Source organism: Trachurus trachurus (assembly GCF_905171665.1).
Source record: "Trachurus trachurus genome assembly, chromosome: 1".
Lineage (NCBI taxonomy): Eukaryota > Metazoa > Chordata > Actinopteri > Carangiformes > Carangidae > Trachurus > Trachurus trachurus.
In genome coordinates, this window is record NC_139891.1 from 39,734,350 (window position 1) to 39,760,429 (window position 26,080).

A 26,080-nucleotide genomic window follows, 5' to 3' on the forward strand; every position below is an offset into this window, starting at 1 on the left:
TGAAACATGTGCAATTTAACTCAAAATAAGAAGACACAGAATATTTAAACCTATGAAAAGAGGTCAATGAGCGTAAATTTAAAGGAAGATTATTCCAGTCTGAAGGCGCTTTGAACATAAATTTGCAGAGTATTTCATCTTCTCCCGTTCGTTCTCAGCTACCACAGTCTGAGATCCTGGTTCTGTTGGACTCCTCTGGCTCCTCAGACCAGGTCCAGGTTCAGTTTGGTTCTTCCCAGTTTTCCCAGTAAGTCCAGTCCGGCCCGAGCCGCCAGCAGAGACACCATGTCGTTAGAGCCGGAGCTCACCGCCACGTCGTACGGCGTCTGACCGGCGGCGTTCCTCCGCCTCACACCGGCCCTGCAGCTGAACACACACACACACACACACACACAATGTAGACAATGACATGAATAAATGCAAAATAAAAATGTTTTGAATGAATTTATGTCTCATTCATTTATTTAGACAGAATTCTTTATGTCCAAAACCTTTTTATTTTCTTGTTAATTGATTAATTCTTGGTGATTTTCCATTGATCGTCTTTATATCTTTGGGCTGAGGTGAATCGTGTAGAAGTGTGTGTGTGTGTGTGTGTGTGTGTGTGTGTGTGTGTGTGTGTGTGTGTGTGTGTGTGTGTGTGTGTGTGTGTGTGTGTGTCCAGGTGTGTGTTACCTGAGCAGCACCTCGGCACACTGCAGACCCTCAGAGCCCAGAGCTGCAGCTTCATGCAGAGCCGTGTTCTTCATCCTGAGGAGCACAAATTCATACAAAACCTCTGATGCACGTTGCCTTCAGGGACAGTTTTTCATCAACAGTCTCTGTATTTCCCTCTAAAACAACTCTGTGTGGTAACGTTGTGTTATTATCTCATAGCGTGGTGAATGTGCAGCTCACAACTTGTCCACCAGAGCGTTGTGGAGTTGTTGGATTGTGTATTTGATGAGTTTGATGAGGGAAACCAAGAAATCCCATAATGAGCCTCCGTAGCGTAGCTCTGAGCAGCTCACGGCTCTGCTCCACCGTTCTAAAAATAGCTTGCACCGACAGTTAAAGGTAACGAACCTACTGCTATGACTATAGGGATTATGGCAATGGGCCAATTTGACACAATGTTGAACTATCCCTTTAAAAAAAAGTGATTGAATTCTATGTTAAATCTATAACTACCTCTATAAAGACGCTAAATGTGTGCTCCAAATTCACTGTTCTTCTATCATCTTAATATACAGTTTTATTTTAATTTTTTCTCTGTTTGGCGTTATATATATACTTGCACTATACATTTATGTATGATTTGTTTTTTTCCTTGATGTTATTCTGTGATGTCCTATTATCTCAGAACAAATAAAGTTTGAATCCGAAGGGTCAAAGGTCCTGGTGAGTCCTTACTGTCCGGTCTGTTGATCCACGTCGGCTCCTCGCTGCACCAGAACAGGAAGTACATCGTGATGCCCGTTCACCACGGCAACCACCAGGGCGTGTCGGCCGTCGTCACCGCGGCAGCAGGAGGGATCCGCCCCCTGGTGGCGGACGAAGAACAAACAAACAAACAGCGGTCAGTGGACTTTTTATGTTAATTTGTTGTATTGTTTTAGGGACTACGGATGTAATTTAGCACATGTGCTAAATCCGGTGTATTTACTCTCTAGCACTCACTGTTCATTAATATGCATTGTCCCGACCAAATAAACAAATAAAGTAAAGTAAAGTAAAGTGTAAAGCCGATCAGGTGACCCGGAGGAGGCTGCTGATTGGCTGCTGACTGGTACCTGGTCTAGGAGCTGCTGGACGACACCGAGCCGACCTCGACCCGGTCCGAGCTCCGCCAGCAGCTGGCCGTCCTTCACCTGCAACCAGGACAACCAATCAGAGAGCAGAGAAACCAGCAGGGGGCGTGGCCTCATCTACACCTGAGAACTAGAGCACTGGAATAAGAGAGTAAGGACACCTCCATTGACTCCCGTGGTAAGGGTTTTGCGCCCCTAGTGGCAGGATATGGGTGTTGCAACAGCGCCCAGAAAACCCATTCACTCCAATGTATGTGTGTTGCCCACTTCATCAACAATGCAGAGATGTCACTTCTTTTGCAAAACCCATATTCCTCCACCAGGAGGCGCTGCCATTGGACCAATGCTGTCCTTACTCTCTTTTCCGGGGCTCTAACATCTACACCTGAGAACCGGCTCCTTCAGATCTGCAGCTTCTCACCGGAGGTTTGGGCGCCAGGTTCAGTCTGTGAGGTTTCAGGCCTGAGGACGCATCACTTCCTGTTGATGACATCACAGAGAGACAACAAGGGCGTTACTGTGTAGTTACTGTGTAGTTACTGTGTAGTTACTGTGTAGTTAGGGTGTAGTTAGGGTGTAGTTACTGTGTAGTTACTGTGTAGTTAGGGTGTAGTTAGGGTGTAGTTACTGTGTAGTTACTGTGTAGTTAGGGTGTAGTTACTGTGTAGTTAGGGTGTAGTTACTGTGTAGTTAGGGTGTAGTTAGGGTGTAGTTACTGTGTAGTTAGGGTGTAGTTACTGTGTAGTTACTGTGTAGTTAGGGTGTAGTTACCCTGTAGTTAGGGTGTAGTTACTGTGTAGTTAGGGTGTAGTTACTGTGTAGTTAGGGTGTAGTTAGGGTGTAGTTACTGTGTAGTTAGGGTGTAGTTACTGTGTAGTTACTGTGTAGTTAGGGTGTAGTTACCGTGTAGTTAGGGTGTAGTTAGGGTGTAGTTACTGTGTAGTTAGGGTGTAGTTACAGTGTAGTTACCGTGTAGTTAGGGTGTAGTTAGGGTGTAGTTACTGTGTAGTTAGGGTGTAGTTACCGTGTAGTTAGGGTGTAGTTACAGTGTAGTTAGAGTGTAGTTACTGTGTAGTTATGGTGTAGTTACTGTGTAGTTAGGGTGTAGCTACAGTGTAGTTATGGTGTAGTTACTGTGTAGTTAGGGTGTAGTTACAGTGTAGTTACAGTGTAGTTATGGTGTAGTTACTGTGTAGTTAGGGTGTAGCTACAGTGTAGTTATGGTGTAGTTAGGGTGTAGTTACAGTGTAGTTACAGTGTAGTTATGGTGTAGTTACTGTGTAGTTATGGTGTAGTTACAGTGTAGTTAGGGTGTAGTTACTGTGTAGTTATGGTGTAGTTACAGTGTAGTTAGAGTGTAGTTACTGTGTAGTTATGGTGTAGTTACTGTGTAGTTAGGGTGTAGTTACACAGTGTAGTTAGGGTGTAGTTACTGTGTAGTTATGGTGTAGTTACTGTGTAGTTAGGGTGTAGTTACCGTGTAGTTAGGGTGTAGTTACTGTGTAGTTATGGTGTAGTTACCCTGTAGTTAGGGTGTAGTTACTGTGTAGTTAGGGTGTAGTTACTGTGTAGTTACTGTGTAGTTAGGGTGTAGTTACTGTGTAGTTAGGGTGTAGTTACTGTGTAGTTAGGGTGTAGTTACTGTGTAGTTAGGGTGTAGTTACTGTGTAGTTAGGGTGTAGTTAGGGTGTAGTTACCCTGTAGTTAGGGTGTAGTTACTGTGTAGTTAGGGTGTAGTTACTGTGTAGTTACTGTGTAGTTAGGGTGTAGTTACCGTGTAGTTAGGGTGTAGTTAGGGTGTAGTTACTGTGTAGTTAGGGTGTAGTTACTGTGTAGTTAGGGTGTAGTTACCGTGTAGTTAGGGTGTAGTTACAGTGTAGTTAGAGTGTAGTTACTGTGTAGTTATGGTGTAGTTACTGTGTAGTTAGGGTGTAGCTACAGTGTAGTTATGGTGTAGTTACTGTGTAGTTAGGGTGTAGTTACAGTGTAGTTACAGTGTAGTTATGGTGTAGTTACTGTGTAGTTAGGGTGTAGCTACAGTGTAGTTATGGTGTAGTTACAGTGTAGTTACAGTGTAGTTATGGTGTAGTTACTGTGTAGTTATGGTGTAGTTACAGTGTAGTTAGAGTGTAGTTACTGTGTAGTTATGGTGTAGTTACTGTGTAGTTAGGGTGTAGTTACACAGTGTAGTTAGGGTGTAGTTACTGTGTAGTTAGGGTGTAGTTACACAGTGTAGTTAGGGTGTAGTTACTGTGTAGTTATGGTGTAGTTACTGTGTAGTTATGGTGTAGTTACTGTGTAGTTAGGGTGTAGTTACCGTGTAGTTAGGGTGTAGTTACTGTGTAGTTATGGTGTAGTTACAGTGTAGTTAGAGTGTAGTTACTGTGTAGTTATGGTGTAGTTACGGTGTAGTTAGGGTGTAGTTACTGTGTAGTTAGGGTGTAGTTACTGTGTAGTTAGGGGGTAGTTACTGTGTAGTTACTGTGTAGTCAGGGTTAAGTTGCTGTTGTGTAGTTATAGTGTAGTTCAGGCGTAGTTGTTGGTAGTTGTGTGGCTGTTGTTGTGTAGTTCAAGTGTAGTTGTTGTGTAGTTGTATGTCTGTTGTGTAGTTGTGTGGCTGTTGTTGTGTAGTTCAGGTGTAATTCAGGTGTAGTTGTTGCGTAGTTATGGTGTTGTTGGGTAGTCCAGGTGTCGTTGAGGTATAGTTGTTGGGTAGTTGTGTGGCTGTTGTTGTGTAGTTCAGGTGTAGTTGTTGTGTAGTTGTGTGTGTGTTGTGTAGTTGTGAACCTTGCTTCCTGCTGCTGTTGTCGAGTCGCTCCGTGACGCTGCTCAGAGTGTCGGTCCGACCTGCTGGTGCTGATCCAGGTCGACTTCCTGCAGCGGCGGCGTCGCCTTCAGGACTCACAACCTGCTGCTGCCGTCCCCGCCCGGCCGCCACGAAGCCGACCGTCACGCTGACCTCGTACCCGTCGTCCCGGACAACGGCCGACACCATCTGAAGGGGGCGGAGCCACAACACGCCGCCTGCTCAGGTGAGTCTGATCGGCTTCTCTCAGGTAGCCAATCAATCAACAGCATTTATATGGAGGTACATTCAATCAAAAGAAATCTGGATTTAAACAAAAGATATATTTTCAATCAAAACAAATTTCACTTCAATCAAAAAAAAAGTGTTTGAATGCAAAAAATATTTGAGACCCAAACCCTTTTTTCTTTGATTGAAAAGTTTGTTTTTCTTGATTGAAATTAGTTATTATTTTATTGAAAATGTCTTTTTTGTTTAAATCAACTAGTTTTTTTTTTTTTGATTGAATGATAAAGACACAAATATCCTACCATTTATGGAAGTACATTTGTGTCTTTATTATTCAATCAAAAGAAACAGAAAAGATATTTTCAATCAAAACAAACTTCACTTCAATCAAAAAAGTGTCTGAATGCAAAAAATATTTGAGACCCAAAAAATTGCGTTTGAACCCTTTTTTCTTTGATTGAAAAGTTTTTTTATTGAAGTGAGGTATTATTTGATTGAAAATGTCATCAACTAGTCTTTTTTTTTTGATTGATTGATAAAGACACAAATATCCTATCCATATATGGAGGTACATTTGTGTCTTTATTATTCACTCAAAAGAAATCTTGATTTAAACAAAAACGATATTTTCAATCAAAACAAACTTCAATCAAAAAAAGGTTTTTGAATGCAAAAAAATATTTGAGACCCAAAAAATTGCGTTTGAACCCTTTTTTCTTTGATTGAAAAGTTTTGTTTTTTTTATTGAAGTGAGGTATTATTTGATTGAAAATGTCTTTTTTGTTTAAATCAACTAGTTTTGTTTTTTTGATTGAATGATAAAGACACAAATATCCTATCCATATATGGAGGTACATTTGTGTCTTTATTATTCAATCAAAAGAAATCATCTTGATTTAAACAAAAAAGATATTTTCAATCAAAACAAATTTCACTTCAATCAAAAAAAAGTTTTTGAATGCAAAAAACATTTGAGACCCAAAAAATTGCGTTTGAACCCTTTTTTCTTTGATTGAAAAGTGAGTTATTATTTGATTGAAAATGTCTTGTCTTTTTTTTTTTTTGATTGAATGATAAAGACACAAATATCCTACCCATATGGCCCAAAAAATAAAGTGCTTGAATGCAAATTTTGTTCTCAAATATTTTTTTTTTAATTGAAGTGAAATTTGTTTTGATTGAAAATTTCTTTTTTTGCTTAAATCAACTTTTATTTTGATTGAATAATAAAGACACAAATGTACCTCCATACATTTGTTTTCATTTCATGTAATTAATTTGGTTGCCAGGTTACCCGGCCCAGACGAGGCTCTCCCAGCAGAGTCCTGAAGGGGGCGCTGTTCTGGGCGTAACTCCTCAGGTGAGCACACACATGGTCCAACTGCTTCCTCCAGTAACCTGCACACAGCAGCAGGTCATCAGGTCAACGCCATGGCAACAGCACCAACACCACAGCAAAAATCCACCTTTGGCCAATCAGCTTTCTCTGTTAAGGCCATTGGTGAATGGAACAGTCTCCCTAATGACCTGAAGATCAACAAAAACTATCGCAGTTTCTATCTTGCCACAAAGAAATGGCTCCTTAGTCATCAAAGTTTCCAACACTAGATGGAGCTGTCAGGCTTTCTGTCTGACTCATTAGGCTGTTTCTCTTTGTCGTTAGCACTTCTTGTCTCTGTTTTCATCTGATATCCACAGATAGGCTACATCTGTCACATCACCATAGCTGGTAACTTTTTATTTTTTGTAACTGAGAATTACCATCGTTGGTATTACATCTGCCACTGTGGCCACTTTCATGTTTTACCTATTATTACTTTATTTATTACTATCAATACTGTGAATAATCTTGCTGCTATGAGCACTTTGCACTTTGTCCACCACACATACAGTGTATGACAATCAACATCCTGCTGCTATGAGCACTTTGTACGTTGCCTACAATTTTTTTGGTGTTCTGTGTTCCTCCACTCTGAATGAGGAGATGTACGTCTGTGTTTTCAATGTTGTCCCCCTGTTGTCCATGTGGCGAATTGAGCGGCGGTGTGTGTGTGATGCCTCTGTGCCGTCCAAGTGTTCACCTGTGTCGTTCTATGTCTTGGGTTCCTCCTGTATTTTACTGTGATCTGTATTTTCTTGCGATCTGTATTTTATTGTGATCTGTATTGTGAGTTTTATGTTGGGACTACAGATGGAAATTAGCCCTAGTGGCTAAATCTGGTACAACCATCTCCTCATTGTTCTACAATTGATTAATGGTATTGTACACTGTCCTGTAATAATAAACTAAACTAAACAGCATCAAAACCACGGCAACAGAGGAGGAGGAGGAGGAGGATTGGTAGTAGTACTTGTAACAGTAGTAGTAGTAGTAGTAGCACCAGTAGTAATAGTAGTAGTAGTAGTAGTAGTAGTAGTATCAGTAGTATTAGTAAGGCAAGGCAAGGCAATTTTATTTGTATAGCCCGTTTTTACAAACAGTTTGTCTCAAAGGGCTTTACATGGCATCGTAGCAACATCCTCTGTCCTTAGACCCTCACATCGACTGAGGAAAAACTCCATGGAAACCCTTTTAACAGGGAAAAACAGTACTAGTAGTAGTACCTCGTCCTGGGCTGACGGCGGTCAGCGGCGGCGGCCGGTCCTTGTCCCTGGTCGTCTGCTGTCTGCTGAGCTGCTGTCTGCTCTGCTGGTCTTTCTTCTGGAGCCCAGTGGCTGATGGGTAATAGAGTCCGACCGTCTGTGTGTGTTGATCAGCAGTGGGCGGAGTCACCTTCACACTGGGGGCGGGGCCGGACGCAGGCTTGGTTTGCCGAACGGCATCATGGGAAGTTGAGGCTGCAGCCTGAGGACACAACGTCTTGTTATCAGCTGATGGACCAGACTAGAGCACCGGAATAAGAGAGTAAGGACAGCATTGGTCCAATGGCAGCGCCTCCTGGTGGAGGAATATGGGTTTTGCAAAAGCGCCCAAGAACTGACATCTCTGCATTGTTGGTGAATGAGCAAGTGTGGTATTTTCAATAATTTAAGGACATTTATAGATCACCCACGTTAATAGCATCATTGAGGATCCTTTATAGATAAACATTAACACATACGCGAGTAAAAAAAAACAGTTTTCTACATTAATGTTTCAATCTACATTTTGTAATAAACAAATTATAAGTATAATTTGATATGACCAAGACACCTAAAAACAAAAACACGGCCGTTTTCATCAATTTACAAGAAAGTGGGCAACACAAATACATTGGAGTGAATGGGTTTTCTGGGCGCTTTTGCAATACCCACATCCTGCCACTAGGGGCGCAAAACCCTTACCACGGGAGTCAATGGTGGTGTCCTTACTCTCTTTTCCTATCAGACTATCACCTGGGTGCACGGTGTGATGTCAGAGTGATGTCACAATGTACCTGTTTGGAGGTAGCGCCCCTGACGGACGTTGTGATGTCACCGGAGGAAGTGGGCGGGGCCGGTGCCTCCAGGTGAACGCCGCAGGCTGCACAGTAGAGGGCGTACGGGTGCCCGCTCGCTCCACACCGCCAACACACGACACAGCGAGCTGCGTGGCCAGGCTGCAGACCAATCAGTGTCAGGCTAACATTAGCTTAGCACGACACCTGAACAGCTACATGTAACACAGCTAGCTCCGCTGATGTCAGGCCCAGATCACTGGTCTAAAGCTCCGTTATCTGATTGATACATTGGAGACCAGCAGACCGTGACTCCGCCCCCTTTAGGAGACCAGCAGACCGTGACCCCGCCCCCTTTAGGAGACCAGCAGACCGTGGCTCCGCCCCCTTTAGGAGACCAACAGACCATGACTCCGCCCCTTTTAGGAGACTAGCAGACCGTGACTCCTCCCCCTTTAGGAGACCAACAGACCATGACTCCGCCCCTTTTAGGAGACCAGCAGACCGTGACTCCTCCCCCTTTAGGAGACCAGCAGACAGTGACTCCGCCCCCTTTAGGAGACCAGCATCAGCAGCAGGTCTTGAGTCTATTGACTCCAATGGGAGAAGTGAATGTGAGCTCAGATTATGGTCGATTCTTTCGCTCCAGAGTCACTGAAGTAAATATTGGACTCATTTTATCACAAGTCACATATCTTCTGAACATTTAGACATGAAAATGGACAGATTTCAGACAAATCAGTTTACGAACGTACACAATAACTAATGTTCGTAACGTTAAATCTGACTGTTAGCTGTGTAAATATTTAATGTTATGCACGTTCACAACACGAGGTGGAGGGACGGTGACCACGCCCACTTTAGGAGACCAGTGACCACGCCCACTTTAGGAGACCAGTGACCACGCCCACTTTAGGAGACAGGAAGTGAAGCTGTAACATTTCATATCATTGGAGCAGCTTGTAGTGAGACATCTTGATAGTAGTAGAGGATCTTTGGTTTTAGCTGTTTGTTCTAAGCTAAGCTAAGCTAGCTGTGTGTCCTCAGGTGTGTGTGTGTGTTACCTTGCAGCCACACCAGTCACAGTATCTGGCGTCGGAGCGGTTCAGACGTTGACATGTGGAGCAGGACGACAACCTGCTGTCAGGTGACGGGGCCACACACACCTGCTGCAACAACAACACACAGACACACACACACACACACACGCTGGACATTTACACTTTGCTGTCTTTGTTAAGACATTTTGATGTGTTTGTGTCTATGTGTGTGTGTGTGTGTGTGTGTTACCGGCTGCAGGCGGCTCTCACAGGTCAGACAGTTGTTGATGTGAGCTGGATTCCCACTTCCACAGGAAACACACAACACATGCTCCTATACACAGACACACACAATGTCAAAACAAAGGCAAGGCAAGGCAATTTTATTTGTATAGCCCGTTTTTACCACCAGTTTGTCTCAAAGGGCTTTACATGGCATCATAACAACATCCTCTGTCCTTAGACCCTCACATCCACTGAGGAAAAACTCCATGGAAAACCCTTTTAACAGGGGAAAAATCGGAGACAACAAAGTGAAAACCTTTGTGTGTGTGTGTGTGTGTGTGTGTGTGTGTATGTGTGTGTGTCTGTGTGTGTGTACCGTCAGTGTGCGTCGGGCCTGTGGTCCTAGTTGTCGTCTGACGGAGGCTTCACAGATCAAACAGCTCTGAGTGTTGACAGGAACCTCGGTGTCACAGAACCCACAGAGCAACGTCTGAAAACACAACACAGAACCACAACTAGTGGTGTCGTCTATGTGATACTCAGGTATAAACAACAACAACAACAACAACAACAACAACCCAGTGGTGTCGTCTATGTGATACTCAGGTTTACTCAGTAGACCCACTGAAAATACATAAATACTTCAGTATACCCAGTACAACAAAACTATCTAACTAAAGTAAATGTCAATGGTTCTCAAAGTGGGAGGGTTGACAGGGTGCAAGGGGGTCCCCAACTTTTTCTGGAAATTCTACCACTTTTCCTAGGATTTTTTCACTTATTTTTCAGAAATGTTATCACTTTTTTAATTATCGTTTGATTTTTTTTTTTTGAAATTTTACCAGTTTCTCCTCAATTTTTCTTTTCTACTTATTATTTTTTTCAAGAAATTTGACCCCTTTTTGTAGTTGTTTGCCCCTTTTTTTGAGAGAAATTGTTTAATTTTTTTTGCCAAATCTTACCACTTTTTCGCTTTTTCTAGAATTCTTTTGAGAAATGTTACCAGTTTTTTCTCAGTTTTTTAAAAACCTTTTTACTTTCTTACTTTTTTTTTATTTTTTTATTTTTTTAAATCTTGCCACTTTTTTTTCCAGAAATTTCTCTATAATCTTTCAAAAATGTACACCTAATTTAAACATACATTGATTGTTTGTGTATTTCTGGTGTTTGCTTCAAATTTTGGCCAATGGGGGTCCGTGGTCTAATTTGTGTCAATTTTGGGTCCTTGATATAAAAAAGTTTGAGAACCACCAGTGATACAATTATGAACAGTTAACCACCTAAAAAGCAGTTTACCCACTACAAAACATTAGACTACACCAGTGATCAGGACCTATAGACCAGGACCTCTAGACCAGGACCTATAGACCTGGGGCCTCATTTATCATTGTGGATACACGTTTTTTTACACGCTCTTTCCCCCGTTTTGTGCGTACGCACATTTCTCCGCCTAATTTGGGATCTATCAAACCAAAACCTGTCGGGAGAAAGTGCCGAAATTTACGACCAGTCTGACCATGGCGTACCGGCATTTACACGCTTTTTGAAGACTAGGAGGAATTGGCGACGCCGCTGCAGAGTCAGAGAACTGCAGTATGAGAGGGAGAGAGGAGAAGAAGAAGAAGAAGAGTGGTGGTGATGATGACCCCCCCCCCCACCACCACCACCACCACCACCGCACACGTGTTGACGTCGGCACTTTACATGAAAAGCACAGCGACTCAGATTTTTCCCCTGTGCATTTACACTAGTTTGCTCCTAAATACTGGCTTTATAAAACAAATTTCATTTTCTTTTGATATCATATTGATATTTTTCCCTTGCATGTAGGCTACACCTCTTCCACAACCAGTCTGTCCAGTCTGGAAAATAATTTCTGAGACGTGCCTGTGTTACGTAGCCACACTGGACACACACAAGCAAGCAGCAAGCCCAATGATGTCGGCGCAAATAAAAGCAAATGAGAAAACATGATCGATATTTTTTGTGTGAATAATATTTATTGTATTTAACAAAAATGGGTGCTGCCCAACATCATTTTAGGAAAAGTCACAGACTGGTGGACTTAAATGTTTTTTTTAATTTTTTTTATATATATTTATATAGGCTATAGAGCTATGCACAAATGGAAATCAAAGTCGTCCAGTGAACGGCAGTTGGGGGTTAGTGGTAAGGGGTGCAAAGTAGTACTAACTGGCAGTGGAAACCCTGCTTTAAATTATTATGACATAATCTAAAATAAGGGGCAGAATGAATATGATTCTTCTTCTTTCTGTTCTGTTTCATTTAGATTTGGGAGTTTTTTGTTTGTATTGTAGCCTTTCAATGCAAGATGATGTTTCTGACTGATATTGCCGTGTTACCGTGTATCTCGCTTTCAGAGAAATTCCGCTTCTTTCTCCGCTCTCCGTCCGTCTGTTGTCTTCACCGTCTTCCACTGACGTGATTCCACACGTTTCCAGAGTGCACATGGCTACTTAACATGCACGTACTGATTTGCATTGACCATATATGGTTGTGTGGGGCCGTTTAGGGGGCTGGGTATGAGGCGTGTTCTCATCCACGCTTTTCAAGGGAAATACCGTGCAGCCGTGTGTACGCGGAGTTTGATAGATCTGAAAAGAGTGTATATTTTTTGGTCGTACGCACATTTTGCCTTTCCGTCGTACTGAAAATTTAAGAGGACTTTTACACGCTCTTTGATAAATGAGGCCCCTGGACTATTCATAATAATAAGGTGCAGGTGCAGGTGTGTCGTACCTGTCCTCCCTCAGCAGGGGGCAGCCTCTGCTCAGGTAACGGAGGAGCCACCGCTCCACACTGAGCACAGAACCGAGCAAACGGGTCAGAAGGACGGAGACTCAGGCACTGAGCACACCTGCAGACAGACAGGTAGAGACAGACAGACAGGTGAGGGACAGACAGGTAGAGACAGACAGGTAAGAGACAGACAGGTAAGAGACAGACAGGTAAGAAACAGACAGGCAGGTAAGAGACAGACAGGTAGAGACAGACAGGTGAGAGACAGACAGACAGGTGAAGGACAGACAGTAGAGGTGTCCAGGTGAACTTGTCTTGTGTCCATGTGTCCACAGAGGTTCTGGTACCTGAGGAAGTCCGTCTCTCGCTGGACTCTGGACGTCTGTGTCCTGCTCACCTGCTTCAGCACACCTGAGCACTGACACACAGGAAGCACAACAAAATGAGAGTCCTCGCACACACAGGAAGCACAACAAAATAAGAGTCCTCGCACACACAGGAAGCGCAACAAAATAAGAGTCCTCGCACACACAGGAAGCGCAACAAAATAAGAGTCCTCACCACACACAGGAAGCACAACAAAATAAGAGTCCTCGCACACACAGGAAGCACAACAAAATAAGAGTCCTCGCACACACAGGAAGCACAACAAAATAAGAGTCCTCGCCACACACAGGAAGTAGCCTCCCACAAAATAAAAGCCCAGAGGTTGGAGTTGGGTTGTTTACCTCTGGAGAACCGGTCTGGGTCGTGGTTCTGGTCGGGGAACCCAGTCGACTGCTGAGGAACCGAGGACCGGACGGAGGAGAACCGTTTCCCATCATCCTCGGCTCTGAGAAGACAAACGACAGCTGATATCAGAACCAGAACCAGAACCAGAACCTGTCTTGTGACTGATACCCCTTTTCCACCGAGCTGGTTCGGAGCTAGTCCTGCTTAGCACCGGTTCGTTGCTTTTCCACGGCCTAAGCACCGGTTCTTTGTTCTTAGAACTGGTTCCAGACCAGCACCAACTTCTTGCTGGGCCAGAGCTAAGAACCGGTTCTTCCAGGGGCTGGCAGCAGGGTTACCTTAGCAACAAGACCAGCAGGGTTACCTTAGCAACAAGACCAGCGCTAAGATATACAGACACGTTATCGCTACGTATTAAGTTTGTTTATCGATGTAAACACAGTTGAAGCTAACTAGCTGAGCTACAGGCGGTGGCTAACAGCAGCTAATGCTCATTTCAAAACATATCGCCGTCAAAACGTAGACTGGTCGCGGCGATTACGGCGAAAACGGCTGCTTCTTTTTTTTTCAGCCGGGTTTAGTGTTATCGTTAAAGCAGAAGTAAGCGATCCGGTCGTTTTGGCTAATGCTGCGTTCCAGGCAGGCTTTTGAAACCGTAAATTACAGCTTCAAGTCACGACTTACGACTTTGTAGCGTTCTAGGCAACCCGCAACTCACATTTTTCCGACCTGTTTTACCTGTGAAAGTCACTATAACGGCCACTCGTAACTTCTGACCCGTGAACTCGTACCAGAACGAACTGGTACGACTTCACAGGTCGAAAAAACACGAGTTACGAGTTGCCTTGAACGCACCATAACGTCTTGTCAGCCGATGGAGTTAGCAGCCCCCGCCTTCGTCATGGATCTATTGGTCCTCATCCCTACGTCACCACATTCAGGCGCATCCCTTGGCTGCACACACAGAGAGGACCGCCCCTTCATGCCGTTCTCTCTCCTCATTGGATAAAAATTGTAGGATACAAGAAAAGTTTTCTCCTGGGCTCAGAGCAGAGCAGAGTGACTGACAGACCCGTGTTTCAGACCAAACACTCTATGTAAGTGATTGCTGTCGGAAGATATAACTATTTAAGACTTATATTAACACAAAAATATCGCTTACTTCTGCTTTAATTAAAAGCCTGTCTGTGCTTCCAGGTCGGGTCCGGTGTTCAACACCCGCAGGTCGGACCGGGTTTTAATGTTCAGGTCTGTTTATAACTGTAGCAGCAGCAAAGACAGGAGCAGCTCCTGATGGGGATGAGGCTCTGACTTGGCTCCTCACCAGTGGAAAAGCAAAGTGGTTCTTTGGAGGCACCAGAGTTGAACCAGTTAAGCACTGAACTGCACCAGCACTGGAACCAGTTTGGTGGAAAAGAGGTATGAGTGTGTCACCATGGTAACAGAACCGGACTCACCTGGTGGCCTCGGTGTAGAACCAGCTGGGTTCTCAGGAGAAGCGGGGGTTCTGTCTACCGGCTGGTTCTGCTGGTCAGAGTCCACCCGGTCCACAGAGAACACCTTCGTCACCACGGAGCTCTGTCTGCCGTCACTGAGACAGAGAGACAGGTGTGAGCAGTGGTGTAGTCTACGTGATACTCAGGTGTACTCAGTATAAATACTTCAGTATAGCCAGTACAACTAAACTAACTAATCTAACTAAAGTAAATGTCAATGGTTCTCAAAGTGGGAGGGTTGACACTAGGGTTCAAGGGGGTCCACTACTTTTTATTGACATTTTACCAGTTTCTTCTCAATTTTTCTGTTCTACATTTTACTTTTTAAAAAAAGAAATGTTACCCTTTTTTGTATTATTGTTTACCCCCCCCCCCCTTTTTTTTGAGAAATTTTACCATATTTTTCTATAATTTTTTGAAAAAATTTACCACTTTTTCTAGAATTCTTGAGTAATTTTACCAGTTTCTTAAAAAAAAAAAAAAAAACTTTTTACTATTTACTATATACTATTTTTACTTTTACCACTTTATTTTTTGAAATTGTACCACTTTTCCTAGAATTTCTTTGAGAAATGTTACCAGTTTCCTCTAAAAAAATTTAATTTTTTTGTGAGAATTTTTACCACTTTTTTCTAGTAATGTTTCAACTTTTTTGGAGAAATTGTACCCCTTTTTTCCAGAAATTTCTCTCTAATCTTTCAAAAATGTAGCTACGCCTAATTTAAACGTACATTGATTGTTTGTGTATTTCTGGTGTTTGCTCCAAAATTTTGTCCAATGGGGGTCCGTGGTCTAATTTGTGTCAATTTTGGGGTCCTTGGTGTTTGAGAACCACCGGTCTATTGATACAAGTACCCACCTAAAAAGCAGTTTACCCACTACAAAAAATTTGACTACAACACTGGGTGTGAGTGTCGGGGGCGGGGCCTGTCCACGTCTGTCCAATGGCTGAGGAGCTCCTGGCTGGACAGGAAGTGATGTCAGCAGTGTCAGGTGTTGACTTACCTGCAGACGGCCACAGCTCTGACCGTCACCCGGCCCGCAGGCAGCAGGATGGGCTCCGTGTACTTCCTGCCCGTCGACCCCCGCTGCCCCGCCCCTGGCCTCGACCCGTCCACCGTGTAGAGGATCAGCGCACCTGGAGTGTCTGCAGAGACAGGTGCAGGTGTGAGTGTTACCTGAGTGGATGCAGACCATGGTTTTTATTTAGTTTTTCAGTTTAGTTTTAGTGAGTTCAACTAGTGATGAATCAGTTTTAGTCTAGTTTTTATTGTTGAGGAATTGACTAGTTTTTATTTAGTCTTACATCGCATCCTGAAACCATTCACACCAGCGGCAACACGAATATTTGACTTGTCCAACAAACAAGGTGGTGAACATGGACTGTATGTAAAAAGAGATGATGAGAGCAAAGATACTCTAAACTTCTAAAGGTCCTTTCACACCGGAGACGTATATTTCGTGCGAATACTTCCATCCATCCATCTTCTTCCACTTCATCCGGGGCCGGGTCGCGGGGGCAGCAGTTGGAGCAGCGATACCCAGACTTCCCTCTCCCTGAACATTTCCTCCAGTTCTCCCGGGAGGATCCCAAGGCGTTCCCAGGCCAGCCGAGTGCCATAGTCACTCTAGCGTGTCCTGGGTCTTCCTCGGGACCTCCTACCGGTGGAACATGAGCACCTCCCGAGGGAGGCGTCCAGGAGGCATCCGATACAGATGCCCGAGCCACCTCAGCTGAGCCGTTCCTCCCAATCACACCTCTCCATGTAACACTGTCGCTGCCCACGTGAGCATTGAAGTCCCCCAACAGAACGATGGAGTCCCCGGTTGGAGCAGCTTCCAGCACCCCTCCCAGGGCCTCCAGGAAGGCCGGGTACTCTGCACTGCTGTTCGGCCCGTAGGCCGAGACAACAGTGAGAGACCTGTCTCCGACCCAAAGGCGCAGGGAAACGACCCTCTCGTTCGTCCAACACATGGAGCTGAGCTGGGGAGCTATGAGCAAGCCCACACCAGCTCGCCGCCTCTCACCGTGGGCGACTCCAGAGTGGAAGAGAGTCCAGCCTCTCTCCAGGAGTTGGTTCCAGAGCCCAGGCTGTGCGTGGAGGTGAGCCCGACTATCTCTAGTCGATACCTCTCAGCCTCCCGCACGAGCTCAGGCTCCCCCCCCCCCCCCCCAGCGAGGTGACATTCCATGTCCCTAAAGCCAGAGTCGTTGTCCGGGGATTGGGTCGTCGGGGCCCCCGCCCACAACTGCCGCCCACAACACAACGCACCAGCCCCTTGTGACCCTTCCTGTGGGTGACACCGATCCGGGCAACAGGTGTGTGTGTGTGTGTGTGTGTGTGTGTGTGTGTGTGTGTGTGTGTGTGTGTGTGTGTGTGTGTGTGTGTGTGTGTGTGTGTTACCTGAGTGGATGCAGACAGGTGTGTGTGTGTCGATGTGGTTCCTGGCTCTGTGCGCCTGCAGGTGGATGATGGGAATGATGAGAGGAGCCGACACTGCTCCTGCTGTCATGACGACGACTGTTTGCCTGTTGATCAATCAATCAATCAATCAATCAATCAATCAATCAATCAATCAATCAATCAATCAATCAATCAATCAATCAATACACATATAGGATATGTTTGTATATAACTCAAACTGAAACAACAAACTCCACCTGCAGTGGTCACTAGTCTATCCTCAGAGATTTTGGAGGAGTCATGGATGAGGTGAAATATTTTTCTGAGATGATCTGTCTTTAATAAAGCCAGTCTGATCGACATTAAACTAGTGAAGACTGACTCTAACCTTAGTGCTAGTATTTTGGATAGAATCTTGAATGAGACATTAAGCATAGAGAGGGGTCTGTAGGAGCTACAAAGTTGTTCATCCTTTTCTGGTTTTAAAAACACATTCATAGTGGCCACCTCCATAGAGTAGGGTATCGTAGCAGTTTTGAGTTTGAAAGTGGCTCCACCAATATGGGCAGACATTTTTAAAAACATTCTGCAGGGAATCCATCTGGACCTGGTGCTTTCCCTTTCATCTACTGCCATCTACAGTATATAATGTAAATAAGTATTTTCAATGTGACTGTTTAAAGTGTAACTAGATAAATATTAACTCCCCCTGTCAGGCGAACGTCAAACTTTGCTCCCTGTTCACCAGATAAAACCTGCTGTAAAACAATAATAGCAAAGACACACCTAGCTGCAGTGGGAGGAGCAGGAAACTGGAAACAATGGAAACACTGGAACCAGAGGAAGGTTGAGCGTCAGCGTCCAGAAGTGAAAGTAAAGTGTGAGAGGAGGACGACGGAGCTGCAGCAGAGACGAGACAGAAAGTCAAAGTGAGTCCATCAGGAGTTTGTCAGCAACACAGCAGAGTCTCTACCAAACACTGGTGAGTACAGCTCATCATATTCACTGTGTGAGCAGCAGCTTTAACACTGAGCTTCATCTCTACTCACTCTCTTCATGTCACACTGACTCTAGTGAACTGGCTCACAACAGACCTGAGGCTGTTTGTCCACAGAGACACTATAGTCCACTTTAAACTGTCTCTGTGTCTCTGCTCAGGACTTTTACAACTCCTCACTCAGGGGGCTTTCACGGGGACAGCTCTCCATTCCGACACACCTCCACTTCGACACCCCGCTGTTCCGAAATACCCCCACTTCGAAACACCGCTACTCCGACACCCCCCCCGCAGCTGTCCCCCCCCCCTCCCCCCCGCAGCTGTCCAAGGTGCTGAACCGCGTAACGTTGTTTACATTCTGCTTTGTGGCTTGTCTGTGAAACATGCGCTGCTCAGGGACTGGGCAGATCTGTCCCACTTGCTTTCTCCCCGACTCCGTTGTTGGAGATCTCCCACACAGTAATAGAAATACACTTTTTTTCTTTTTCTCCCCCCCTGCTCCGCTCGAGCGCGGCTGAACCCGGCTTGAGCTCACAGGGGCGCGAGGCTGCTGCAGCCGCCGCTCGTGCTCACAGCTGACTGAGGGAGATGCTTTGGTTGGGTTTAGGCAATGAAGAAAGGAGTTGGTTAAGTTTAGTAAAAAGACCAGGTAGAGGCTAGACAGGCTAGAAGCATAATGAACATTATATGTCATTAATATGAAGTATTTGCTTGTTTTGCAGTTAATTATGCACATGATCCGTTTGACCCCAAAAAGGAAAAAAGGATCAATGCGCACTGGGGGTTTCCCCCAATAGCCTTTTCGGAGTAGCGGGGTCTTTAGAAAAAATAGAAAACCCCGCTATTACGATGAATGGAAGTCTATTGTCGGAAAGGCGGGGCTTCGGAAAGGCGGGGTGTAACCGGCTTTCACACCTACCTCCTTTGGTCCGGACTTTCGGACTTTCCAGATAGTTCGGATCAAATTGACAGGTGTGAAAGCTCCCCCGGACCACGGTCCAGACTAAAGACCGAGTCTTTGGTCCAGCCTCAGGACGTGGTCTCGGTCCGGACTATCCTGGACCAAGGTCCGCTGCTGCGTAGTGTGAAAGCATTTTTTTGGAAGGTTCGAACTATCAGACCAAATACAGGAAGTCACGTCAGATTAGCTCGTGCCGAAAAAAGTAGGCTAAATAAACAGGAAAAAAGGAAAGAGGAGCCGCGGCAACCAGCGGCAACACTTGGGGAGAGGAGGAGATCATATTATATCCAGATTTGGTCAGAAGGATGGGTGTAGGCTACACTTGTTTACGTTTACACGGAATTAAACAGTAGAGTGTTTAATATAAATCCCCAAACGATACATGCATTTTTTTTATATAGCCTATTTTTTTTATATAGGCTAATGACCCGAATATATTTTTTTTCCGCCGAAAAAAGTCTGAAAAAGACGGATATTTATCAGTGGGTGACACCAAACAACGTCTGCCCCAGCAGGTCAGAGCTTTTATTTCTCTCACACTCACACACAAGTGACCTGGAGAGATGCAGCCGCATCTGACAGGAGGATCGCGCGTGTGTGCGCATAGCGTGTGTGTGTGTTCCCCTCCACTACACAAAACAGCTGATCACTGCCACTCTCATCAATGAGAGCGCGGCACAACCCTCTTTTTTTCTCTCCTTTCATCAGCTCTAAACTCACTCTTCTGCACCGCGATTACAAACCACAGTGTGCTTCCAGCAGTAGGCTATATTTTTCTTTTTTTACACATATTTTTCTTTTATTTTTTTCAGAGCACTTTCTATGCGCTAACGTCAGACGCACGCTCATCCGTCATGACGTCGGTAGATCCTTTAGTCCGCTGTCATAATAGCAGTGTGAAAGCGAACTTTACTGGACTATATGGAAACAATGTAACAAAAAAAAAAAAAAAGTCCGGACCTTGGTCCTGACTATTAGGTGTGAAAGCGCCCTCAGGGGCTGTCCCATTCCTCCACACTTGGCTCAGTGCGCTTGGTTACGCACACACTTTGGTGGCGTTTTGCCGGCGGAACGTATATTTACATATAGTGTGCAAGCATGGATGAAGTGGCCAAGCGTGTGGGGGGAGATTTAAAAGCAATCGGGACACACTTGACAAGTGCAGCCTGTGCCATTGCGCACAGTAGCACAACTACGACACACACAGCACAGCAACAGTTTTAATAAACAGTGCTGCAGGATCAGTCTCATCTACTCCTAAAGTGTCTCTATGCGCAAGATTCAGATCATAAATGTGTAAGCCCAACTCTGCCTAAATAAAACAAACAAGAAAAACGAAAAAATAAAAACATGAACAGAGCATGATGAATATAAAATATGACATTAAAAAGTCAGAATTATGATATAGAAAGTTAATTTCATTTTATTGAGATTAATTCAACCGCATTTCCTAAACGGGCTTGTGGCTGCCGGTGACGGCGGACTTCACCGTGGTGCATTGTGGGATTTATACTTGGCCCATCAAGCGCGTTGCACTTTCAGTCGTTGGAGAAACGGGACACACTTGCGCACTGACACTAAGCCCGTGAACGCCCTCAGGGCCTGTCCCAATATGCACACTCGATCACACTTACACACTTGGGCACTTGGCGTGCACGTTCATGTTCTTAGTGTCAGTGCGCAAGTGTGTCCCATTTCTCCAACGACCGAAAGTGCAGCGCGCTTGATTTGCACTTTACCCACACTTAAGGTAAGACCGCATCCGAGCGGTATTTGGCCAAGTATAAATCCCACAATGCACCACGGTGAAGTCCGCCGTCACCGGCAGCCACAAGCCACGTTCAGGAAATGCGATTGAATTAATCCCAATAAAATGAAATTAACTTTTTATCTCATAATTATGACCTTTTAATGTGATATTTTATATTCATCATGCTCTGTTCATGTTTTTATATTTTCGTTTTTCTTGTTTGTTTTATTTACTTACAGTTGGGTTTACACATTTTATGATCTGAATCTTGCGCATAGAGACACTTTAGGAGTAGATGAGACTGATCCTGCAGCACTGTTGATTAAAACTGTTGCTGTGTGTGTGTAGTAGTTGTGCTACTGTGCACAACAGCACAGGCTGCACTTGTCAAGTATGTCCCGATTGCTTTTAAATCTCCCCCCACACGCTTGACCACTTCATCCATGCTTGCACACTATGCAAATATACGTTCCGCCGGCAAAACGTCACCAAAGTGTGTGCGTAACCAAGCGCACTGAGCCAAGTGTGGAGGAATGGGACAGCCCCACAGTCTCTGAGCTTCACTCTCTACTTCACCTCATTTCCTGCTTTCATGCTGTCAAGGTATCACTTCCTACTGCTGCCTTACTTCACACTTCCTGCAGCTCTTTCACAATAAAAGCCTCACACTTTTATTGTGTAGCAGTCAGAGGAAACACAGTGTCCTTGTCACTCAGCTCAGCTCTGTCAGAGGTTTTCTCTTTCAGTGACGTCATGAAAACATGTTTCGAGTTTGTGGATGTTAAATAATCTAATAAGTCAATAAGCTCTGCATCTTGTGACATAGCGACATAGCACAATAACCATAGACTGGAAACTAGGCTAAACTTCACTTCCACATTGATGCCAGGGTAAACAGATTTACTTTAAGCCAGAGCTTCTCAAACTTCCTCCACCACGCCCCCTACAGGCACACCTAGCTGCAGAGTCCAGAGGAGAAAGTAAAGTGTGAGAGGAGGACGACTGAGCTGCAGCAGAGACGAGACAGAAAGTCAAAGTGAGTCCATCAGGAGTTTGTCAGCAACACAGCAGAGTCTCTACCAAACACTGGTGAGTACAGCTCATCATATTCACTGTGTGAGCAGCAGTTTTAATAATAATAATAATAATACATTTTATTTATACAGCGCTTTTACAGCTCTCAAAGACGCTTTACATAAAACCAAATACAGAGGAAATAAAATACAACAACAAAAATACATAAGTGCTCAGTGCAGAGAGGAAGAAAGAGAGACGAATGAAAAATACATTGAAAGGACAAACAATGTGCAATAACTATGTGTGTTTGTGATTAAGAAAACTGATGGGGGGCACAGAGAAAGACAGCTAAGGTTACAGGTTAAAAGCAGATTTAAAAAGGTGGGTTTTGAGTGATGATTTGAAGGTGGATGGGTCAGTAAAGTCACGGATGTGTTTGGGGAGGGCATTCCAGAGGGAGGGTGCGGCTACGGAGAAGGCTCTGTCGCCCCAGGTGCGGTGCTTGGTCCTGAGCGGGTGTGAGAGGAGGTTTGCATCAGATGATCGGAGGTTGCGGGAGGGAGTGTGGTGGTGGAGCATGCCTGTGAGGTAGGGAGGGGCTTGGTGATGGAGGGCTTTGTGGGTGAGAAGGAGGAGCTTGTAATTCGGTGTGGGACAGGGAGCCAATGTAAGTTTTGCAGTACAGGGGTGAGCGGGAGCGGGTGTGGGTGAGGAGGCGGGCAGCTGAGTTTTGAATGTACTGAAGTTTGTTGAGAACCTTGGATGATGAGCCATAGAGGATGCTATTGCAGTAGTCGAGTCGTGAGGTAATGAATGGTCCACCTCAAAAACTGGCTTAAAACAAACCAAGTCTGTAATCATGACTAGGCGGGACCTTCGCGGAGCGCGACACATGCGCCGTGCTCGGTGTCCATCCGCCTTACTCTATACTTTTGGCTGTCATGATTTTTGTTTTGTTGTGCAGTGCGCGCCTACATATACGTATGTATGCGTGCGCTGCACTTGCCTTGTTTTTTTGTGTGGTCATTCGTCTGGTTTTCTTGTTGTTGTGCAGTGCATGCCTGCATATACATATGTATGCATGCACTGCATTTGTCTTATTTTTCTATATTGCAATTTATCTCTGTAAGTATGTGTGTGAATGGCACAATATAACTGCTGCTACTGTAGTCTCCAATGTCTTGGTCCACCCCAGGCGGCGGGTGCGGGCCATCACATTCTGGATCCATTCATTTAGACTTGCACTTTACCTATTTAAACTTGCACTTGCCCTTTAGAAACTGGCACTTTATACCAGGCACTTTACAGATCACATGCACTTTATGTATAGGTATGAATGTGTATATGATTGTGAACCACTGTATAATTCTTGTGCATTTCTGTCTGTTTGTGTGTTACCTGCCAAGGGACTACGGATGCAAATTAGCGAGTTGCTAACTCTGACGCATTTACATTTGTGCACACGTACGAATGTTCATTAATGTGTATTGTCCCTTTTAAATAAATAAATAAAATAAAATAAAATAATGCATGGATGAGAGTTTCGGCGGCAGAGAAGGAGAGTAATGGATGAAGGCGAGCGATGTTCTTGAGGTGGAAGAAAGCAGTTTGGGTGAGGCAAAAATTATACCAAGGTTACGGATGAATGGGCAATGCTGCGGGAGAAGTTCTGGGCCGATGTGGCGAGGGATTTTGGGCCGATGAGTATGATTTCTGATTTGTCACAGTTCAGTTGTAGGAAGTTAGTTTGCAGCCATGATTTTAGTTCTGTCAGACAGTTGGTGAGGGTGGAGTGGGTGGAAGAGGAGATGGATTTTGTAGAAATGTAGATTTGGATGTCGCCGGCGTAGCAGTGGAAACAGAGACCGTGACGGCCGATGATGGAACCAATGGGGAGTAGGTAGAGGATGAAGAGGAGGGGACCAAGCACCGAGCCCTGGGGGACGCCTTGAGGGAGGGGGACAGTGGAGGAGGTGCAGTTGTTGATGTTGATGAACTGATGTCTGTCGGTGAGGTATGATTTGAGCCAGGAAAGAGCAGAGCCAGTGACTTTTAGAAGGGAACGTACCTATGTTCCCCGGGTCCTATGTTCCCCGTTTTCCCAAAAAGGGTCCTATGTTACTGGGGAACATTGTTGCCGGTTGATGGACTCTCTCTACTTATCTGGACTCTCTCTCTCTCTATCTTGCCTGTCTAGCCTCTACCTGGTCTTTTTTACTAAACTTAACCAACTCCTTTCTTCATTGCCTAAACCCCAGAGTTACAACTCCACTCCCAGGTATGGGGCCAAAATTACATGTTCCCCGGGTCCTTTGGGAAAAACGGGAAACATAAGACCTTTTTTCTAAAAAAGGGTCTTATGTTCCCCCATCACATACACAGCGGAGAACATAGGACCCTTTTTTTAGAAAAAGGGTCCTGTGTTCCCCAGTCCCATACAAATTGGGGAACATAGGGATGATCCCCTGTTGGAACTCCTCACTCAGTCTCTGAGCTTCACTCTCTACGTCACCTCATTTCCTGCTTTCATGCTGTCAAGGTATCACTTCCTACTGCTGCCTTACTTCACAATAAAAGCCTCACACCTTTATTGTGAATCAGCCAGAGGAAACACAGTGTCCTTGTCGCTCAGCTCAGCTCTGTCAGAGGTTTTCTCTTTCAGTGACGTGATGAAAACATTAAACATACTGTATGATTCAAAGTGACTGTAACTAATATCATGTCAGAACAGTTGTCATATTTGTTTAAACTGTGTAAACCAGAGCTTCTCAAACTTCCTCCACCACACCCAATACAGGTGGAAAGGAGGAGTTCCCTGTGACGTCTGCACTGGAACCAAACTGAAGGCCCTGAAGTCCTGCCTGGTGTGTCTGGCCTCCTACTGTGAGACTCACCTGGAGCCTCATCTGACAGTGTCACGTCTGAGGAGACATCAGCTGATGGAGCCTGTGGAGAACCTGGAGGACAGGATGTGTACGAAGCACAATAAACCTCTGGAGCTGTTCTGTCAGACCGACCAGACATGTGTCTGCACGCTCTGCTCTGTTTTAGACCACAAGACTCATGAGTTTGTTCCTCTGAGAAAAGCATATGAAGGAAAGAAGGCAGAGCTGCAGAAGACAAAGGCTGAAACTCAGCAGATGATGCAGAAGAGACAACTGAAGATTAAGGAGATCAAAGAGTCAGTGAAGATCAGTAAAGCTGCTGCAGACAGAGAGAAAGCAGAAGGTGTTGAGGTCTTCACTGCTCTGAAGGAGTCTGTTGACAGAGGCCTGAAGCAGTTCATCAAGAAGATGGAAGAGAAACAGAAAAGCTCAGAGAAACAGGCTGAAGACTTCATCACAGAGCTGGAACAGGAAATCTCTGAGCTGGAGAAGAGAAGCACTGAGGTGGAGCAGCTCTCACTCTCTGAAGACCACCTCCACCTCCTCCAAAGCTTCCCATCCCTGAAAGCTGCTGCACCCACCAAGGACTGGACACAGGTCAGAGTCTGTCCACCATCATATGAAAGGACTGTGGTGAGAGCTGTGACTCAGCTGGAGGAGACGCTCCGTGGACAGATGGAGGAGATGAAGATGGAGGCTGAGATGAAGATGAAGATAAAGATGGTCCAGCAGTTTGCAGTGGATGTGACTCTGGATCCTGATACAGCACATCCTGAACTCATCCTGTCTGATGATGGAAAACAAGTTCATCATGGTGATGTGAAGAAGAAACTCCCAGACAACCCAGAGAGATTTTATAAATGTGCCACTGTCTTAGGAAAACAGAGTTTCTCTTCAGGCAGATTTTACTTTGACGTTCAGGTCAAAGGAAAAACTGACTGGACAGTGGGAGTGGCCAGAGAGTCGATCAACAGGAAGGGGGACATCACACTGACTCCTCAGGATGGTTACTGGACGATATGTTTGAGAAATGGAAATGAGTACGATGCTGCTGCTAGCCCCCCAGTCCGTCTCACTCTGAGGTCTGGTCTTGAGAAGGTGGGGGTGTTTGTGGATTATGAGGAGGGTCTGGTCTCCTTTTATGACGTAGATGCTGCAGCTCTCATCTACTCCTTCACTGGCTGCTGCTTTAATGACAAACTACACCCATACTTTGGTCCCTGTGTTAATGATGGAGGTAAAAACTCTGCCCCTCTGATCATCTGTACTGTTCAGATCAAAAAATCTAGTTCTATGGATAAACTGATTTATTTTTAATTCAGGGAACAAATGTAAATATTTAATGTCAATACTTAACAATGTAAATATTTTGGTTTTCTACTGAGTTTGGTCTGCGGTCAAGTTCAAGTTCAAGTTCATCTTTATTTATATAGCACGTTTAAGAGACCTGTCACTCAGCCAAAGTGCTTTACAGCGCAGAAGTTAAAAAAAAGACAAAATTACATAACAATTCACACACACATATCAATACACATACAGAAATATACACATGCTATGTACACGTATAAATAT

The 26,080-nt window shown here is 44.7% G+C and overlaps 2 protein-coding genes across 2 annotated transcripts; one reads left to right on the plus strand and one right to left on the minus strand.

Moving 5' to 3' along the window:
• Positions 1-169: 169 nt before the first annotated feature.
• Positions 170-17,007, minus strand: LOC310990679 (double zinc ribbon and ankyrin repeat-containing protein 1-like; the record flags this gene model as incomplete). Its single annotated transcript, XM_083978157.1, has 19 exons — positions 170-366; positions 676-750; positions 1,393-1,523; positions 1,773-1,850; positions 2,212-2,270; positions 4,578-4,785; positions 6,119-6,222; positions 7,429-7,708; positions 8,241-8,402; positions 9,305-9,406; positions 9,531-9,611; positions 9,882-9,995; positions 12,266-12,383; positions 12,613-12,676; positions 12,994-13,097; positions 13,239-13,335; positions 14,455-14,588; positions 15,499-15,640; positions 16,899-17,007. The coding sequence occupies 19 exons, from the start codon at positions 17,005-17,007 to the stop codon at positions 204-206; spliced, it is 2,325 nt and encodes a 774-aa protein (XP_083834283.1). The 3' UTR covers positions 170-203.
• A 5,046-nt stretch (positions 17,008-22,053) lies between these two features.
• On the plus strand, positions 22,054-25,825 carry LOC310993806 (E3 ubiquitin-protein ligase TRIM21-like; the record flags this gene model as incomplete). The annotated part of the gene is made up of 2 exons (XM_083982285.1): positions 22,054-22,211; positions 24,421-25,825. 2 exons carry the CDS (start codon positions 22,054-22,056, stop codon positions 25,823-25,825), a joined length of 1,563 nt encoding a protein of 520 aa, XP_083838411.1.
• Positions 25,826-26,080: the final 255 nt, after the last annotated feature.